The 21,717-nt window shown below is 41.2% G+C and overlaps 1 protein-coding gene across 2 annotated transcripts in view; it reads left to right on the top strand.

The window, feature by feature from the left end:
• Positions 1–21,717, top strand: part of LOC126094763 (3'-5' RNA helicase YTHDC2-like) — a 287,438-nt gene that overhangs the window by 123,530 nt on the left and 142,191 nt on the right. For both annotated transcript variants that reach the window (XM_049909315.1, XM_049909314.1), the window contains exons 12-13: positions 7,096–7,223; positions 14,984–15,118. In XM_049909315.1, the coding sequence (XP_049765272.1) occupies positions 7,096–7,223; positions 14,984–15,118 (263 nt within the window). The remainder of the gene's footprint in view (positions 1–7,095; positions 7,224–14,983; positions 15,119–21,717) is intronic.

Raw genomic sequence — 21,717 nt, 5'->3', positions numbered from 1 at the left:
CAGCACACATACTCCTATGTGCAGAACTATGATCGGCACAGACTTATTCATCATCTCTATGTGCAATGCAGTCTGGATTGAGATCAGAGAACTTACGGCAAGCAGAAACTGACAGACCACCAAAATATCCTAGCATGACTTCTTAAGGTTAAAGTGCAAAAGCACATGTGCCACATATTCACATGCTGCTGTGGTTAAAATAGAGACTGCAGTCAAAGCAAATTGATCAGCTGATATTGGCAGAGCTGCCTAACCCGAACCTTTAACAAACAGCTGTATGACATGGTCACTAAGAGCTTCTGTGAAGTTTGGAAAGTAGGAGACTAGGTACTGGTGGAAGTAAAGCTGTGAGTACGGGGCGTGAGTAGTGCTTGGGTAGCTCAGATGGTAGAGCACTTGCCCGCGAAAGGCAAAGGTCCCGAGTTCGAGTCTTGGTCTGGCACACAGTTTTAATCTGCCAGGAAGTTTCATATCAGCACACATTCTGCTGCAGAGTGAAAATCTCATTCCAGTTTGCGCGTCAGTGTATAAAGTGGGCCAACCACAAATAACATTGTTTTTTACCATTCCATTGTTGTTTTGCAACTGTGAGTCCACTTCTATTCCTTCATTATTGCTTCAGCTAACACAGTATTAAGCTGTGTTACAGGCCTAAGTGAGCAGCAGTAATATAAAATAACAGCGAGCCAGGTGAGAAAAAATTTACAATCCATGCAAGAAAATGGCCCCCAAGCAAGCAGCACAAGCCCCTAATGAGTCTGTTGGCTATGAGATTATTAATAATCGAATAAGTGTTTGGTGAGGATCTGATGCAATGTAACGGTCTTCGGACGACAGGAAAGAGTGTGGCACTGTGGTGCAGGACTCTCACATCTGTCGCCGTTGTCTCACGTATTGTGTGCAGCCGATCTTCTTCTCAGGTCAGATGCTGCATCGATATTCACAAACTCTTCTTCTCCGAAGACTATAGCTGGTTAAGGGGAGTTCAAAATAGGCTTCTTTCCTACTCCTGAAATGATTCTGTACTCCCAGGATACTTTTGTTCAACTCTGTTATATTTTCATCTCCCCAATGAAACAACTTCACAAGATTCACACAAACGTTCAACTCTTGCAAGTCAACCCCATCTTAGATCATTAGAAACTAACAGATACAATTATAATGAGTTTGGTTTAATAACCTCTATAAAACCAGTTCTTGCTTCTCGCAAGTCCAATGTCCGAAAGTCAAATGTAAAAGTCTTTAGTTCAATACATAATTCATTTGTTCACAACAATACAATCATCGCACCGTTAAGGAATAGAGCATGCTTCCTCCTTGTACTGGACATACAGCTTCTCAGGCGCGCTGCAAACACTTGTCTGCGTCAATCGACCATCACTATTGCCGTATTTTCCCGATACACGTCCAGCCTACAAACACAGAAACTGGCGGCAAGGTAGACACATCTCCACTCTCTCAACCTCGTACTTAAAATAATCGGGTGTTCGAGATGGTGGAAAGCCTAGTGTCTCTAGAATTTACACCTAAATTCTCGAGGCAGTACATATCCCTCCCCTTAGCTCGAACACACAATATGTTATACATATTCATTTGTACAATTACACTAGATAATTCTTTATCTTTTAACAGGTCCTCTCTTTCTACTAATAATTATAATACATGACCCTTTCAATCCATGTTGGAGTTAGCTCTGTTTTCTATTCCTCTTCCAATCATAAATTACAGGTGTGCATAACTCAAGAATACTCTGCTGCTTCGTTTTTACTTCCCATACCGGTACTACTTTTTCTAAGTATGTACTTATTCATGGTCTATTGTAATCTGGAGGAACTCTGGGTAGAATAAGTGTTCCATTCTTGGACATTTGTAAACCCGAAACCTAATGAGGCTATTTATGCATAGAATTTGAACTTACCCAACTCATCCCTTTAAAAGTGTGACTTCTGTCATGACACTGCCCTTTTTCCCTTTAGGAACGGTACCTGTATCTTACATGGGTTGATCCTAGGCATACCCTTTCTCCATCCATTTTGGTAGGTACGCCCATTTTAACTTCCTAATCTATGGTACAGGTCGATACCCTTCTTGGTGCCCCTGTCCGCACAGTATAGGTCAGCCTCTCTTGGGTCTGCCTATCTGCCCTTTCCATCCAATAAATGCTGGGTGCGCCCTCCTCCTCCTCCTCCTCCTCCTCCTCCTCCTTCCTGAGTAGGCCTCCTGGTACATTGTCCGAGCATACATATTTGTGAATACTATTCTTAAATACTCTCTGGTAAAATTACACTCTACTTTACACCTTAACTCCACTTTCCAATACTCCATCTACTACCCTAGAGTCCTCTTTCACTCATCCCTTCCTCCATATAAACAGATATCATGCACACACATAGTAAATGCTATGTCCACCTGTACTTACTAACTCCCATTACATACTATGCCTTTTCTCCAAGGACTAGCACAGCACATGTAAATATATATTTGAGAGCGAGAAAAGATAACGATGCAGAACTGTCACATATAAAAAATGTAATATGTGCATCGACTCAGATGTACCTATATCTTTATTCGCCTACCTACCTTGGCAGTTCGGCATCAGTTCAGGTTCCTAATTTGTAATTCTTCTGTTTGTGCTTAAGTATATCTTTGTGTGTATGCTTAAGTGTGTTTGCGTATCCTGATTCTTCGGTCGACTTACGTGAAATAAGTTGAAGGTTATAATGAACCATGGAAATTGAGAAGGACTTCAGCAATAGAAGTATTTGCATATGGAAAGAAGGAAAGATAGGTACTCAATTGAGAAGTAAGAAAGGAAAAAGTAGAGATGGTTGCTAAGATCGAAGAAGTGAAAGAAGATAGTCCCAAAGACAGGAAAACCTTTCCAACCCCCCTTCCCCAGGATCCCTACTTTGCCGATACTTGAGTGAGAAGCCAGAGGAGGTATGGTGTTAAACGTCTCCTACAGAACTGTCATTCTCACCTTCACCTTTGAAGCCCCTGAAGAAAAATCTTAGCAAAACCTACTGAACGGCTAATGGTGAAGAATCAGTTACACTTGTCTGCGAGAGTTGTCTGAAAGGTGGGGTGTGTGATTAGTGTTAGTCATGCTTTTACCTACACTACCCACCCCTTTCAAAAGTGATACAAACCCTCCCCTTTACATTGCATCTCACAAAAGGTAGAAAATTATACACTACGATAATATAGTTATGTAGTCATTCACTTTACACTATATTTCATACACACATAAAGTACTCCATTCAGTTTCTGACGTCTAGATATTACTTTGTTTGAATAGTACCCTGATATACTTTTCACTCAAATAATATTTATTCATTTCATTTCATGTCTAGAGATCACTGTTCATCTGTTATTCTCTTAAACTGGTCCTAATCTTGTAGTCATATCCGATTTCAAAATTACTAACATTATTGGATAGTTTAAGAATTCAAGAATTGATTACAGAATAGTTTAAGAATTGAAGGGAATTCAGTGCAGGAAAACTAATCTCGGAAGGAACACCGAAAACAAATTGGTTGCCAGCGGTCGTCAGTCCGCCTGTTATCACAGAACGTTGACGTCCCTGGGGGACAGATTTGACTCCGCCCGGATCCCAAGGATCTGACATTAATATCACTTGATTGCTTATGGGCCAGTACTTCTCATTAAATTTTATGTGAAAGTCTCCCTACAACAAAACAGCTACCATTTTACTAGGAAGCACGACATTAAGTAAAGTTATTCTATGTTCTAATCTGTTTTCTGTACATGTTTGAATTCTTTCCATGAGTCATCTCTAAGATTTCTATTATCATTAAGTTTGGAAAAAGCAACAGTTGAAACGTTTCTGGAATTTATACTCTTGGTAATTTCTTGATGTATAATTATCTCAAAAGGTTCCGCCAGACTACTTACATTTATCATGTCAAAGGATCCTGACATTCCATTCTACATTATTTACTCGTGAACTGACAGCTCATGTAGTAACAGCTCATATACTAACACCTGGAATTTTCGATTGGATAATCAATGTTACATCCTTAGGTTGATCTGTGTTCTCTTTCAAAATATTCATTTCCTGTTTTACGGAATTAAATATAACATTACATACATTTTCACAAGATTCTAACTTTTCATTAAGCTCGAGTCTTTATTATTACTTTTGGCGTCAAATTCTAGTTTCTTTGTAAAATTCTGAAATTGTTCATTCTGTCTATGGTTAGATTCAGTAAATAGTTGATTAACGTGAGTATTCAAAGAACTAGTGAGTTCACTCTTTAAATCTAACTTCAGATTTTCTAGCTTATTGTTAAGAGTGACAAATTCAGTCTGTAATAAAACTATATTTGCTGCTTGACTGTTCAAGGTTTCACTCTGGGCATTTAAACTAGATTGTACCAAACCTATTTCTTTTCTTAGATCTTCATTCTGAGCATTTGAATCTGTTCTTTGATCATCTAACTTAGCACTTTGGTCATCTAATCTAGCATTTAGTTCTTGTCTCAAGGAACCATTTCGAGTATTTAACTCTTGTCTTAAAGTTACCATTTGGGCGTTTTGAGCTTTGATTAAATTCACTACTTTAGACCAATCTGGCATTTCCCTAGTTACTGTAATGGCCATGGTTGGTTCTGAAGTTTGTTGCTGTTCTTGATCCATAATTTTATGGCTCTTGGAACTGGTAATCATCTAAAGAAAATTCACCACTGAATACAATTACCACACTAACAGTTTATCATGCCCAGTTCCTTCAATTTTTCCAAACAATTATTGTTTTTTGCTCACCCGGCATAGAGTTCAAGCTGCATTGGTGTGCAGGTGTATAATCAGTGCCGGTGGACAGCACTGACGCTGGTAGCGGCGGATGTTGGTTTCAGCGTCGTCAACGGTGAGCAGATGTGGAGTCAGCACCGGTGAGCAGCAGTTGGTGCAGTCGGCATCAGTAGCTGGTTATGGCATTGGCGCGATGTATGTCTGTGAAGACTGCTTACTCCCCACACCTGACCTTCTTAGTCGAAAAGTTGAGGTCTTCTCTCCAGTTCTCTCTGCTATTACTTTCTCACATCTTTTACAGCGTTGCACTCACAACTTTCTTCCATTTGTTCATTGGACTTGACATGATTACTGGAAACAGTTCTTGTATGTTGTTAGGCTTGGTTACTATGGCAATACCTAATATCCTCTTTCCGTTCCTGTCTTTAAATTCCCATTTTCTTCAGATCCTGTCACATAGGTCGCCACATTCTAACGGTCTTTGGATGACAGGAGAGAATGTGGTACTGGGATGCAAGACACACGTTTCTCGCTGTTGACTCACGTATAGTTTGCAGCCAACATTCTCGGGTCAGACGGATCTCCACAATGAAACAACTTCACAAGTTTCACACAAGTGGTCAACTATTGCAAGTCAACCCCGTCTTAGATCATTAGAAACTAACAGATACAATTGTAATGAGTTTTATTTAATAACCACTGTAAAACCAGTTCTTGCTTCTCACAAGTCCAACATCCGAAAGTCAAATGTAAAAGTGTTTAGTTTAGTACATAATTCATTTGTTTACAACAATACAGTCGTTACACCGTCAAGGAATAGAGTGTGCTTGCTGCACATACATCTACTCAGGCACGCGCTGCAAACACTTGTCCACGTCGATCGACCATCGCTATTGCCGTATTCTCGCAATACACGTCCATCCTGCATACACAGAAACTGGCGGCAGAGTAGACACATCTCCACTCTCTCACCCTCGTACTTAAAATATCGGGTGTTCGAGACGGTGGAAAGCCTAGTGTCTCTAGAATTTACACCGAAATTCTCAAGGCACTACAGCAACTGTGCTGTTTACTATGGCAATACCTAATATCTTCTTTCCGTTTCTGTCTTTAAATTCCCATTTTCTTCAGATCCTGTCACATAGGTTACTGCGCAGGAACACTTGAACATGGCAACAGTGTGATACAGTGAAAGGTTATTTTATCATTGTTTAGTTAAATAGTGATTTAACTCGTAAGTTTATTTTGTCGTTTTTTAACTAAACTAAGATAAACATGCTCAAACATGTTTACTTTTGTAATATGTGGACAGCTATTCTTTACATGTGTATGAAGTATGCCGCACTCCTGCTCGTGTTATGAAAATGGGTTAAGATTATATCTCTCAGTCAGATCTTCGAGTAGTGCAAAAAGTGCAAAATTCATTTTGCTTGTTCCAGATCTATGCTATAAGATTGTAACTAAGTTACTGTCAATAGCTGTTATTTAAGGTAAAAACTATTATTTTTTTCATGTACAAATACAATCCATGTAAATTTAGTTTGTTTTCTTTGCTACGGTGCTTACTTCAACTTTCACAGGTTCACTCAGTGTTATGTCACTTCTTTGTTGAATTAAAGTAGAAGATGGGACAGATAAAAGTGATGTAGTCAGTGTCTTTCCTTAAGACTAGTGAAGATGGTTTTGTACATGAATGTTTATATCATTGTACCTCATGTTATTGTTTCAGTTCAGTTCCTCTTTGCTGTGTTCATCTTTCCCTACAGCATTTTCTTCCTCTTTTTAAGTAGTTGGTTCTCTTATCTGGTTTGGTTTTTCAACAAATGTAATATTCAAACAGTATCCATAGCTCCTCCCTGCATGCATAGTTTTTACTTTCTCCTGAAGTAATTCATTAATTTTTTTATATAGAGTTTATGGTCTGTAAATTACTCTCTCGTTTCTGTTCTCTCTTCTACAATCGTGTAGTGTTTCTGCCTGGTTTTAGAGGTCTGAGTGACATGCTGTTTTTGAATTGACACTAATAATTTTCAGTTACATTTTATTTCATCTATTTTATCATCTCACCTCACCCTTCCATCTGGAAATTTTATCTCTTGTAAATTCACTTGCATTTGTATCAGTTCTAATTTCATATATATTTTTTCTATAATTACAGTAATTTAATTTGTGTTTATATTAACTCCAGTCATATTACTTTCTAATATACCTGTGACTTTATGTTCTTATTAGCATCTGGCTAGGTAATGTATCTTTTAAAATTGTATGAAGGAATAAAAGTTATTGTTATAGAAGATGCTACATTTTTTTCTTTGTTGTCAGGTGCCATTCTCATTTTTCTTGCTGGATATGATGATATAGTTTGCCTCCGAGAGAAGATAAATTTTGAAGAAAAACATCTCAATGAAGCTGGCAAATATAATCTTTACACTCTTCACTCAAATATGCAGGTTGGTGTTTATTCCAGCACTTTAAAGGCTTCACCTGAACAACGATTTTGTGAAGCTAATTTTAACAAATTACAGGAAATAGGTTGAAATTCTGTTGATTGTAGGACTGATTTAAGGAGCCTGAATTGGTGCAAGTTTGTAGCAATTTGAACAGTATTTCCCACCATTATAATTAACATAACAGTGGTAGACTGTTTCAAGCACTGATTCATGTTCTTGATTTTTGTTGACTCACATAACCTGCCTTTTGCAAATGGCAGTCGTGCCAGCTGATAACACTGCCAAATGAAACTTCAGCTAACACACAGTGTTATTTAATTAATGTTATCTAGAATGTTTCTCATTTATTTTTGTTGGTAAATAGTCTTTTACAAACTTGGGGTCTGTGTAAATTGGAGAAATAGATGGCTGGAGGGTTGTGATATTGATGTCAATGTTTGTTTCTGCAATAACAAATTCATTTTTTAACAGTTTTCAACTGAACTTTGTGACTCTTCCTCATTTCTTCTATTTTTGATAATAGTGTACTCCAGGTTTCCGAATTTTCATGACTTCATGGAAATTTAATGAATTTTTACTTAGAACTGTGGAAGGGGTTTGTTGATTCCAGTTATAATTGATTTTTACATTATTGCTGTTCCCATATTTATAAAGATACTTGCATTGCCATGCCTTGAATATTTATATAAGCATTGTCAGAAAGGTTTACGCTCTGGATATTGTAATGCAGCTTTTCAGTAATATTTTGTTACTCACCTAATTGTTGTTGTAGTTGTTGAGGTCTTCAGTCCGAAGACTGATTTCATGCAGCTCTCCATATTATTCTTTCTGTGCAAGTCTCTTCATCTCTGAATAACTACTGCAACGTCTTTCTGAATCTGCTTACTGTATTCATCACTTGGTCTCCCTCTATGATTTTTACTGCCCACACTTCTCTCCAGTATTATTGAAACAAAATGGAATAGTGTTCCAATTATTGCACCGGGGGAAGGTTATGTTATGTCTTCAAAGTGACCCCCGCCAGCACTCAAACAATGTCGATGCTGCTGAACTGTTGGCTGAACTACAGTTGTCAATGTTGCCGGTGTGATAGCCATACAGGAAGCCTCGATGGTTTCTCGTAGCTCGTTCATTTTAGCTGGCTTCTGTTGTCCCCATAGGTAGAAGTCAAGAGGTGTAAGGTCTGAAGACCATATGGGTACTCAACAGCTGCTGTTTGATCTATCCATCGTCCAGGTAGATTTTCGTCCAAGTAGGCTCTTGAGATCTCTGTGGTAGTGGACAGAACACCATTTGTTGTAGGTGAAACCTTTCATTTCCAAACGCACCCTCGGATGGCAGGTCAAAACAATTTTTGCAGCGTATGAAGATACACCTCACCAGAAAAAGGGCCAGTCAAACCACGCAATGACAGGCCACACCACACATTAACACATAGTAGATTAACTTGTTTGTCCACATGAATGTGAGGATTTTCAAGAGCCCACTATATGCAGTTGTGGCAGTACCATTTAGTTTGAATTGTGCCTTGTCAGTCCAGATGACCATCGCTGCAAACGGTTCATCCTCGCGAAGCATGCTTTCAAACCACTCACAGCACCCAATCCTTCATTCCGGGTTGGCCTTGTTGATAGCGTGCAGTGATCTTGGAGTGTACGCTTTCCACTTTGCAGCCTTTAAAATTCGTCATACACTTGATCAGCGTATCTTGCTTTCACGTGCACCCTTCTACACAGATTTTTGAGGTCACCTACTAAAATGTTGCAACACAGCAGTGCTGGAAGCTGGGCTTGTTGATATTTTTAGTCAATCAGGCCTTTCCACATGCGCGTCCTGAATATTACCTTGAGTTTAAAATGTATCCCAAATAAGATAAATTGTTGTACGTGTTGGTGGCTGAGTTCTGTACACGTTACGTCATTGCTGTTCTACCTCCATCATATTTTCGTATTTACATTATCACTTCAATACGGCCTTGCTTTGCTCAGACAACAGTCTTATTTCATTCATTGCTGCACTGTCACCTGCTGGAAAACACTCACCAAGATTTGTTGAGGAAACGACAGACTATGCTACCACACAAAATTGCAGTGATATGTCATTTTGTTCCAAAGGTATTAACTTTCAAAGAGTGTCTACATTTTTCTGGCCCCATCTGTATGCCCTACCAATCGAGCTGTTCTTTCAGTTAATTTGTGCCACAGATTTCTTTTCTCTCCAATTCTGTTGAGTAGCTCCTCATTAGTTACATGATTTACCCATCTAATCTTTAGCATTCTTCATAGCACAACATTTCAGATGCTTCTTTTCTCTTCTTGCCTAAAATATTTTATTGTCCATTTTTCACTTTCATACATGGCTACATTCCATACAAATACTTTCAGAAGAAGACTTCCTGACACTTAAATCTGTAATTGATGTTACCAAATTTCTCTTCTTCAGACATGCTCTTCTTGCGATTGCCAGTCTACATTTTACATCCTCTCTACTTCAGCCATTGTCAGTTATTTTGCTGACCAAATAGTAAAAGTCATCTAATACTTTAAGTGTCTCATTTCCTAATCTATTCCCTCAGCATCACCTGATTTAATTTGTCTACATTCCATTATCCTCGTTTTTCTTTTGTTGATGTTCATCTTATATTGTTCTTTCAAGACTCTTTCCATTCCATTCAACTGCTCTGCCAAGTCCATTGCTGTCTCTGAGAGAAATACAGTGTCACTGGCAAACATAAAAGTTTTTATTTCTTCTCCCTGGACTTTAATTCCTACTCCAAAATTTTCTTTTGTTTGCTTTACAGCTTGCTCAAAATTCAGACTGAATAATTTCGGGGATAGGCTCCAGCCCAGTCTCACTCCCTTCTCAATCACTGCTTCCCTTTTCATGCCCCGCGATACTTATAAATGCCATCTGGTTTCTGTACAAGTTGTAAATAGTCTTTCGCTTCCTGTATTTTACTCTTGCTACCCTCAGAATTTCAAAGAGAGTATTCCAGTAGACATTGTCAAAAGCTCTCTCTAAGCCTACAAATACTACAAAATTAGGTTTAACTTTTCTTAACCTATCTTTTAAGAAAAGTCGTAGGGTCAGTTTTGCTCCGTGCGTTTTTACACTTCTCCGGAATCCAAACTGATCTCCCCCGAGGTCAGCTTCTACCACTTTTCCATTCTTTTGTAAAGAATTCGTGATAGTATTTTTGCAACCATGAATTTAATAAACTGATAATTTAGTAATATTCACACCTGCCAGCACCTGATTTCTTTAAAATTGAAATTATTATATTCTTCTTGAAGTCTGAGGGTATTTCATCTGTCTCATACATCTTCCATACTAGTAGGAAGAGTTTAGTTATGATGCCTCTCTCAAGGCTGTTAGTAGTTCTAGTAGAATGTTGTCTACTCCCAGGACTCAGTGCTCTGTCAAATTCTTCTAACGGTGTTACATTCCTCATCTCATCTTCATCTACGTCTTCTTCCATTTCTATAATATTGCTCTCAAGTATATCGCCCTTGTGTAGGCACTGTAAACACCTTCCACCTTTCAGCTTTCCCATCTTTGCTTAGGACTGGTTTTCCATATGAGGTGCTTATCATTTCTCCAAAGGCCTCTTTAATTTTCCTATAGGCAGTATCTGTCTATCCCGTAGCGATATAGGCTTCTGAATCCTTACATTTGTCCTTTAGTCGTTCCTGCTTAGTCATTTTGTAGTGCATGTCAATCTCATATTTTAGACATTTGTATTCCCTTTCACCTGATTCGTTAACTGCACTCTTATATTTCCTCCTTTCATCAATTAAATTCAGTGTGTCCTGTGTCATCCAACAATTTCTGCTGGGCTGTGTCTTTTACCTGTTTGATTCTCTGCTGCTTTCTCTATGTTCTCTCCCAAAGCTACCCATTCATCTTCTACTGTATTTCTTTCCCCTGTTTTCATCAGTCATTCCCCAATGCTCCCCCTGAAATTCTCAACAACCTCTGGTTCTTTCAACACACCCGATTTCTATCTCTTTAATTTCCCAGATTTTTGTAATGTCTTCAGTCTTAATCAACAGTACATAACCAATAAATTTGGATCGAGTCCACATCTACCTCTGGAAACGTCTTACAATTTAAAATCTGGTTCTGAAATCTCTGTCTTATCCTAAAGTAATTATCAGGAAACCTTCCGGAGTCTCTAGATATCTTCTATGCATACTGTCTTCTTTTATGATTCTCAAGCCAAGTGTTAGTGATGATTAAATCATGCCTTATGTAAAATTCTGTCAGCTGGCTTCCTCTTTCATTCCTTTCCCCCAATCCATATTTACATACTGTTTTTCCTTCTCTTCCAGTTCCTGCTATTGAATTCAGTTCTCCTATCATATTCAGTTTTTGTCTCCCTTTACTAACTGAATAATTTCTTATATCTCATCATACATTTCTTCAATCTCTTTATCGTCTGTGGAACTAGTTGGCATATAAACTTGTATTGCTGCGGTGAGTGTAGGCTTCGTGCCTATCTACGCTGCAATAGTGCATTCACTATGCTGTTCATAGTAGCTTACCCGCATTCCTATTTTGTTATTCATTATTAAACCTACTCCTGCATTACCTATTTGATTTTGTGTTTAAAATCCTGTATTCATCTGACCGTAAGTCCTGTTCCTCTTGCCACCGAATTTCACTAATTTCCACTATATGTTACTTTAACCTATCTATTTTTCTTTTTAAATTTTCTTGCGTCCCTGCTTAATTAAGGGACATTGCAATGCTCCTATCTGTAGAACACCAATTTTGTTTCTCATGATGATGAGGACATCCTCCTTATTAGTCCCCACTATGAGATCCAAATGGGGTACTATTTTATATCCAGAATAGTTTATCCAAGAGGATGCCATAATCATTTCACTATACAATAGAGCTGCATGCTTTCGGGAAAAGTTACAGCTATAGATCCCCCCCCCCCCACCCCCCACCCCCACCCCCATCCCCATCCCCCCACCCTGCTTCAGCCATTTGAAGTACCAGCACAGCAAGGCATTTTGGTGATGTTACGAGGCCAGATCAGCCATCATCCAAACTGTTGCTCTTGCAACTACTGAAAAGGCTGCTGCCCCTCCTCAGGAATCACACATTTGTCTGGCTTCTCAACAGATATCCCTCCATTGTGGTTGCATCTTTGGTATGGTTATCTGTATTGACGAGGCACACAATCCTCCCCACCTATGGCAGGATCCATGGCCTCATCAATTAGAAACAGATTTTCTTTTCTTTTTTAATTATATTTTCTTCTTTCCTACTTGTAACAGTTGTTTTCATTTATGTTATGTCAGTGTGACCTTGCTAAAGAAAATAATTTGCATACTCTGGAGAAATCAGATATTGAATCAAAAAGTAACTTATCATATATGCGTGATGATTTTCTGCCAGAGATAACTCCAACTCCCAATGAAGACAGCGAGACAGAGGAGAAGCTTCTTTCAGTAGGTGTCTCCCATCTCAGTTCTTTCCACAACAGCTTCAAATGTCAATTTGTGCAACAGTGAAAATGACAACTAGAGATGGAATGGAATGGGAAGTAACTAATACTGTCATCTGAAAGTAGTGCTAATTTGAACACCCTGGAGGACAGAAGAGGACCCAATGCATAAGCTCACCACTGAGCAGATGACTGCCTCGTCATTGGCTTTGAATTCCTTTTGATGAGTCATTGTTGCTTATGATAAAAAGACACACCGTGTCAAATGTTCAGAATTAAATTAAAAAATGCCACTTTGACAGTATCGTTGGTGGAATTGATGGCAGTGATGTGCACCACAGAGGCTTTTTGTGCTAAAGGTGTATCCGTGGATGACCTCTGGTCACATTTCTGGGGTCCTAGTTTTATCAGGGATGATACAACAAGAGACAAATTTCATGAACTTATCAGATTCCTTTGCATCAGTGAGAAGTCATCCTGAGCCATAAATCTGTCCTGACAAGCTCGCTCGTGTTTCTGAAATATGGAACAAGTTCGTGCAAAGCTGCCTCTGCTGTTACTGCCATGGTGAAATGAATAACCCATGAGCAGTTACCTCCAAAGTGCGAGTTCCAAACAAACCTGACAAATACTGACTAAAGTTCTACAAACATATGTGGATGGATAAAAAATTAACTCACCAAGCAGTAGTGGGAGAAAACACATAAAAGATGTGGAAACACCTGAGCTTTCAGACCCAATGGCGCCTCCTTCTGACACAAGTGTAGAAGAGAAAGGAAGAAGGATGAAGGAGGAGGGCAGGTGATGGTTAGGAAAGTGGAAGAGTTACAGAAAAGTAGGTCTGAATCCCCGAACAGGGAAAACGTACTGGACTGGATGCAAAGGAAAGACTCATTGTCGGTACCTGCTATAGAGAATCTTGTCTATTGCAGGTACCAACAATCAGCCCTTTCTTCTCATCCTATCCAGTAAGTGCCTTCTAACCCGGGGTTCTGGGCAACTTTCCTTTGTCACTTTCCATTTCCTAAACCTCACCAGTCATTTTCCTTCGTTCATTTCCTTAATTCTTCTGTCAGAAGAAGGAGCCACTGGCTCCAAAATCTCACGCATTTCCACATCTTTTATGTTTCTCTTGCCACTGCTTGGTGAGTAGATTTTTTTATCTATCCATATATATTTTCAAACACTGATCAGTTGTCTGACTTGAAGTTTTAACCAACTGTTGGAAGTGTATGCCGTTGTTCACCTCATGCACTGTTACTGAACCAAGGAAGGAACATGACGACAGACAGCATTTTTACATCCCTTCCACTTGCCAAGAAACTTCCAGAACTGACTGGAGTGCACGGGACAGTATACCAAGAGAAAAAGAATAAGAATTTCACTATCTTCATCACACTACATTGTGAAGTAACAGTGAGTGAAGAAGCAAAGAAGAAACCAGTAACTGTTACTTTCTGTACCACCATAACGTATGTGTCGATGTTGATGATTCATAAACATTCAAGTAAGGTTGCTTGCAGGAGATGGCCAGTGCACATCTTTTACTGTATCCTAGACATACCAACAATAAATGTGTGAATCATGTACAATCAAATAACCAAAAATAACCTGAAGAAGAAGAAGGCGTTCATTCTTCAGTTGGTAAATGAACTCAGGCATGGCAAACCCCGAGTAGCTGTTCAGGAGCCAGAAAGCCAGTCAAACAAAGAAGCAGCTGTAGGACTAGATAAATTTAAAAAGTGAAAGAACCTTCAAATTGGAAAGTGCGATGGAAACAAGACAAACCATGTGAAAAATGCATAAGTGACATCTGTGGAAAATGTGTACAAGAAGCACTGAAGTGTACTCAGAATCTGAAATCAGTGTTTAGACACAAAGAAGTGAAATAAATGAAGGAATGTCAAGAACTTCAGAAGTAGGCCACATTTCTGGGTATAAACGCAAAACAATAACCAAAAAGTGTAATATAAAGGGATGGATAAATATAGCTCATACTTCTAACCGTGTTGTAGATTCTTAATCTGATTAAGGGCCAGATGCCCCCTTCATGCTGTTCTAATATATCACATTTATCTCTGTACTGGTGTTCAGTGTCTGTAGTGTCCAAAGTAAGCTAGGTATCCAGAAGTGGTATCCTGTTTTTCATTTCTTGATTCAAGTAAATAATCATGTCAGTTAATTCAAATGTGACTGAAGTTGGCCAGCCATCTTAATTCCTTCCTTCCCCCCATTTTTACCTGTAGGCAATATGACTAGTAATTGCACAGCCTAAAGATTAAATGTTATTGTCAATTTGCAGACAAGTGACCAGAAGCGTGTATTCAGGCCATCTCCACCCGGTGTTCGGAAGATCATTCTATCTACTAATATTGCTGAGACCAGTATTACGATAGATGATGTGGTATTTGTTATTGATTCAGGAAAAGTTAAAGAGGTAAGTGTTTAATATTATCTTCTCATCTTAATTTTTTTAAGAAGAAAATTATTTGTTTTACCACATATAACAATGAATATATAAGTCAATGAACTAACCCAGTTGGGAAGTTATTTCGAACATCAAAAGTTCGAATTCATTATGGAAGGAAACTACAAGAGACATTTCATTGATTATTATCTCCTCACATATCTTGAGTGTCATCGTACACTGCCATATTTTCTAGTGACTATTAACAACATGTTGAAATCCAGCACACTTTGAAACTGGAAACTGTACTTTTATCAGACTAGGCCAAGGCTGTTTAGACTAGTTGAGAATTCACACAACTTTCATTGACATTCTGAACAATTATCTCACGTCAATTTCTATGATGATGATGAGACATTAAACTCTAATTGTCCACAGAAGAACCCCAAAAGTGCCCCACTTATACCAGGATACTTTCCGGACTGGATCAGACTCTGAATGTGGCTCTCCAGCAGGTATACGACTTCCTCAAATCCTGCCCTGAAATGAGATCCATCCTTCATGAAATCCTCCCCACTCCACCAAGAGTGTCTTTCCGCCGTCCACCTAACCTTTGTAACCTCTTGGTTCATCCCTATGAAATCCCCAAACCACCTTCCCTAACCTCTGGCTCCTACCCTTGTAACCGCCCTCGGTGTAAAACCTGTCCCATGCACCCTCCCACCACCACCTACTCCAGTCCTGTAACCTGGCAGGTGTACACAATCAAAGGCAGAGCCACATGTGAAAGTACCCGCATGATTTACCAACTGACATGCCTACACTGTGAAGTCTTCTATGTGGGAGTGACCAGCAACAAACTGTCCCTTCGCATGAACGGACACAGGCAGACTGTGTTTGTTGGTAATGAGGATCACCCTGTGGCCAAACATGCCTTGGTGCACGGCCAGCACGTCTTGGCACAGTGTTACACCGTCCGGGTTATCTGGATACTTCCCACTGACACCAAACTGTCAGAACTCCAGAGATGGGAACTCGCCCTTCAATATATTCTCTCTTCCCGTAACCCACCAGGCCTCAACCTCCGCTAATTTCAAGTTGCTGCCCCTTCTACATCACCTGTCATTCAACATCATCTTTGCCTATATATATATATATAGGCAATCCACGAAGGAAAAATATACCTAAAATCAAGGATGATGTGACTTACCAAATGAAAGTGCTGGCAGGTCGACAGACACACAAACGAACACAAACATACACACAAAATTCAAGCTTTCGCAACAAACTGTTGCCTCATCAGGAAAGAGGGAAGGAGAGGGAAAGACGAAAGGATGTGGGTTTTAAGGGAGAGGGTAAGGAGTCATTCCAGTCCCGGGAGCGGAAAGACTTACCTTAGGGGGAAAAAGGACGGGTATACACTCGCACACACACACATATCCATCCACACATATACAGACACAAGCAGACATATTTAAAGACAAAGAGTTTGGGCAGAGATGTCAGTCGAGGCAGAAGTGCAGAGGCAAAGATGTTGATGAATGACAGGTGAGGTATGAGTGGCGGAAATTTGAAATTAGCGGAGATTGAGGCCTGGTGGATAACGGGAAGAGAGGATATATTGAAGAGCAAGTTCCCATCTCCGGAGTTCGGATAGGTTGGTGTTAGTAGGAAGTATCCAGATAACCCGGACGGTGTAACACTGCGCCAAGATGTGCTGGTCGTGCACCAAGGCATGTTTAGCCACAGGGTGATCCTCATTACCAACAAACACTGTCTGCCTGTGTCCATTCATGCGAATGGACAGTTTGTTGCTGGTCATTCCCACATAGAATGCATCACAGTGTAGGCAGGTCAGTTGGTAGATCACGTGGGTGTTTTCACACGTGGCTCTGCCTTTGATTGTGTACACCTTCCGGGTTACAGGACTGGAGTAGGTGGTGGTGGGAGGGTGCATGGGACAGGTTTTACACCGGGGGCGGTTACAAGGGTAGGAGCCAGAGGGTAGGGAAGGTGGTTTGGGGATTTCATAGCGATGAAGTAAGAGGTTACGAAGGTTAGGTGGACGGCGGAAAGACACTCTTGGTGGAGTGGGGAGGATTTCATGAAGGATGGATCTCATTTCAGGGCAGGATTTGAGGAAGTCGTATCCCTGCTGGAGAGCCACATTCAGAATCTGATCCAGTCCCGGAAAGTATCCTGGTATAAGTGGGGCACTTTTGTGGTTCTTCTGTGAGAGGTTCTGGGTTTGAGAGGATGAGGAAGTGGCTCTGGTTATTTGCTTCTGTACCAGGTCGGGAGGGTAGTTGCGGGATGCGAAAGCTGTTGTCAGGTTGTTGGTGTAATGCTTCAGGGATTCCAGACTGGAGCAGGTTCATTTGCCACGAAGACCTAGGCTGTAGGGAAGGGACCGTTTGATGTGGAATGGGTGGCAGCTGTCGTAATGGAGGTACTGTTGCTTGTTGGTGGGTTTGATGTGGACGGACGTGTGAAGCTGGCCATTGGACAGGTGAAGGTCAACATCAAGGAAAGTGGCATGGGATTTGGAGTAGGACCAGGTGAATCTGATGGAACCAAAGGAGTTGAGGTTGGAGAGGAAATTCTGGAGTTCTTCACTGTGAGTCCAGATCATGAAGATGTCATCAATAAATCTGTACCAAACTTTGGGTTGGCAGGCCTGGGTAACCAAGAAGGCTTCCTCTAAGCGACCCATGAATAGGTTGGCGTACGAGGGGGCCATCCTGGTACCCATGGCTGTTCCCTTTAATTGTTGGTATGTCTGGTTTTCAAAAGTGAAGAAGTTGTGGGTCAGGATGAAGCTGGCTAAGGTAATGAGGAAAGATGTTTTAGGTAGGGTGGCAGGTGATCGGCGTGAAAGGAAGTGCTCCATCGCAGCGAGGCCCTGGACGTGCGGGATATTTGTGTATAAGGAAGTGGCATCAATGGTTACAAGGATGGTTTCCAGGGGTAACGGATTAGGTAAGGATTCCAGGCGTTCGAGAAAGTGGTTGGTGTCTTTGATGAAGGATGGGAGACTGCATGTAATGGGTTGAAGGTGTTGATCTATGTAGGCAGAGATACGTTAAGTGGGGGCTTGGTAACCAGCTACAATGGGGCGGCCGGGATGATTGGGCTTGTGAATTTTAGGAAGAAGGTAGAAGGTAGGGGTGCGGGGTGTCGGTGGGGTCAGGAGGTTGATGGAGTCAGGTGAAAGGTTTTGTAGGGGGCCTAAGGTTCTGAGGATTCCTTGAAGCTCTGCCTGGACATCAGGAATGGGATTACCTTGGCAAACTTTGTATGTGGTGTTGTCTGAAAGCTGACGCAGTCCCTCAGCCACATACTCCCGACGATCAAGTACCACGGTCGTGGAACCCTTGTCCGCCGGAAGAATGACGATGGACCGGTCAGCCTTCAGACCACGGATAGCCTGGGCTTCAGCAGTGGTGATGTTGGGAGTAGGATTAAGGTTTTTTAAGAAGGATTGAGAGGCAAGGCTGGAAGTCAGAAATTCCTGGAAGGTTTGGAGAGGGTGATTTTGAGGAAGAGGAGGTGGGTCCCGCTGTGACGGAGGACGGAACTGTTCCAGGCAGGGTTCAATTTGGATAGTGTCTTGGGGAGTTGGATTAGGATCATTTTTCTTCGTGGCAAAGTGATACTTCCAGCAGAGAGTACGAGTGTAGGACAGTAAATCTTTGACGAGGGCTGTTTGGTTGAATCTGGGAGTGGGGCTGAAGGTGAGGCCTTTGGATAGGACAGAGGTTTCGGATTGAGAGAGAGGTTTGGAGGAAAGGTTAACTACTGAATTAGGGTGTTGTGGTGCCAGATTGTGTTGATCGGAATTTTGAGGTTTTGGAGGGAGTGGAGCTGGAAGTGGGAGATTGAGTAGATGGGAGAGACTGGGTTTGTGTGCAATGAGAGGTGGTTGAGGTTTGCTGGAAAGGTTGTGAAGGGTGAGTGAGTTGCCTTTCCGGAGGTGGGAAACCAGGGGATTGGATAGTTTTTTGAGGTGAAGGGTGGCATGCTGTTCTAATTGGCGGTTGGCCTGTAGGAGGATGCTCTGAATAGCCGGTGTGGATGTGGGAGAGGAAAGATTGAGGACTTTTATTAAGGATAGGAGTTGACGGGTGTGTTCATTGGCTGAGTTGATGTGTAGGTGAAGGATTAGGTGGGTGAGGGCAATGGATTGTTCAGTTTGGAACTGGTATAGGGACTGATGGAAAGAAGGGTTGCAGCCAGAGATGGGAACTTTAAGTGTGAGGCCTTTGGGGGTTATGCCAAATTTCAGACAAGCCTGAGAAAATAAAATATGTGAGCGTAATCTGGCTAGGGTGAAGGCATGTTTGCGGAGGAAATGTAAATAAAACTTAATGGGGTCATTGTGGGGGTGTTGTGAGGGTGACATGGTATTAGAAGGTGGAAAGTTTAACATGAGGTTGAAATGAAAAAGAAAGATAGAAATATATGGGGAGAGATAAAGGTGAACTAGAAAGCAATTGGAGATCTGGTATGAAAAAAGACGAAAAAGTGTTGGTTAAGTTGATCCTGTGGTGAACTTGGGTTGGTAGACAGCGATGTGCAAAAAGGTTAGGTGGTTGTGTTGCCGCTAAATCACGTTAAAGGACGGAGAAATTCGGGAAAATTTCGAGAAAATTTCGAAAAAACGTGTTAAAGGAGTGGTGTTGTGGTGAAAGATTACGAAAATGGGGCTAACAATTGTAGAAATAATGACGTTAAAACCTGTGGGGAGCGGCTAAAATGATCAGTGAAGTGCGAAAAACGGAAGTGGAAATAAAGTTAAAGTTATTAGAACTAGCCGAATTGTTGTTAAATACGTGAAAGCAGCTGTTATTGAACTAGAAACGGTGGATTTTATAGCAGCGGTAGTGTTGAAGGCGGAAAATAAAATTTTTTGGTTATGGTTGGGAAGTGGGTTACGTATTGTTGAGCATATATAGGCGGGATAAAATTGTATAGTAGATTACGGTAAAAGGGGAAGGTGAATACAAAGTGAAACTACTGGTAAAAACAGAAAGAGAAAATAAAGAGAAAAAAGAGAAATAAGACGACAGGAAAGATTTCGAAATGCAAAGGCGACAATAACAAACGTAATTGTTGGGTTCAAATTAATGATATGGTTATAATAGAAGGAAACATTCCACGAAGGAAAAATATACCTAAAATCAAGGATGATGTGACTTACCAAATGAAAGTGCTGGCAGGTCGACAGACACACAAACGAACACAAACATACACACAAAATTCAAGCTTTCGCAACAAACTGTTGCCTCATCAGGAAAGAGGGAAGGAGAGGGAAAGACGAAAGGATGTGGGTTTTAAGGGAGAGGGTAAGGAGTCATTCCAGTCCCGGGAGCGGAAAGACTTACCTTAGGGGGAAAAAGGACAGGTATACACTCGCACACACACACATATCCATCCACACATATACAGACACAAGCAGACATATTTAAAGACAAAGAGTTTGGGCAGAGATGTCAGTCGAGGCAGAAGTGCAGAGGCAAAGATGTTGATGAATGACAGGTGAGGTATGAGTGGCGGAAATTTGAAATTAGCGGAGATTGAGGCCTGGTGGATAACGGGAAGAGAGGATATATTGAAGAGCAAGTTCCCATCTCCGGAGTTCGGATAGGTTGGTGTTAGTAGGAAGTATCCAGATAATCCGGACGGTGTAACACTGCGCCAAGATGTGCTGGTCGTGCACCAAGGCATGTTTAGCCACAGGGTGATCCTCATTACCAACAAACACTGTCTGCCTGTGTCCATTCATGCGAATGGACAGTTTGTTGCTGGTCATTCCCACATAGAATGCATCACAGTGTAGGCAGGTCAGCTGGTAGATCACGTGGGTGCTTTCACACGTGGTTCTGCCTTTGATTGTGTACACCTTCCAGGTTACAGGACTGGAGTAGGTGGTGGTGGGAGGGTGCATGGGACAGGTTTTACACCGGGGGCGGTTACAAAGGTAGGAGCCAGAGGGTAGGGAAGGTGGTTTGGGGATTTCATAGCAATGAACTAAGAGGTTACGAAGGTTAGGTGGACGGCAGAAAGACACTCTTGGTGGAGTGGGGAGGATTTCATGAAGGATGGATCTCATTTCAGGGCAGGATTTGAGGAAGTCGTATCCCTGCTGGAGAGCCACATTCAGAATCTGATCCAGTCCCGGAAAGTATCCTGTCACAAGTGGGGCACTTTTGTGGTTCTTCTGTGGGAGGTTCTGGGTTTGAGAGGATGAGGAAGTGGCTCTGGTTATTTGCTTCTGTACCAGGTCGGGAGGGTAGTTGCGGGATGCGAAAGCTGTTGTCAGGTTGTTGGTGTAATGCTTCAGGGATTCCATAATGGAAGTACTGTTGCTTGTTGGTGGGTTTGATGTGGACGGACGTGTGAAGCTGGCCATTGCACAGGTGGAGGTCAACGTCAAGGAAAGTGGCATGGGATTTAGAGTAGGACCAGGTGAATCTGATGGAACCAAAGGAGTTCTGCATCTACATCTACATTTATACTCCGCAAGCCACCCAACGGTGTGTGGCGGAGGGCACTTTACGTGCCATTGTCGTTACCTCCCTTTCCTGTTCCAGTCGCGTATGGTTCGCGGGAAGAACGACTGTCTGAAA

The sequence above is a fragment of the Schistocerca cancellata genome, chromosome 8, assembly GCF_023864275.1.
Source record: "Schistocerca cancellata isolate TAMUIC-IGC-003103 chromosome 8, iqSchCanc2.1, whole genome shotgun sequence".
Classification (NCBI taxonomy): domain Eukaryota; kingdom Metazoa; phylum Arthropoda; class Insecta; order Orthoptera; family Acrididae; genus Schistocerca; species Schistocerca cancellata.
This window is presented reverse-complemented; position numbering and strand designations above follow the sequence as displayed.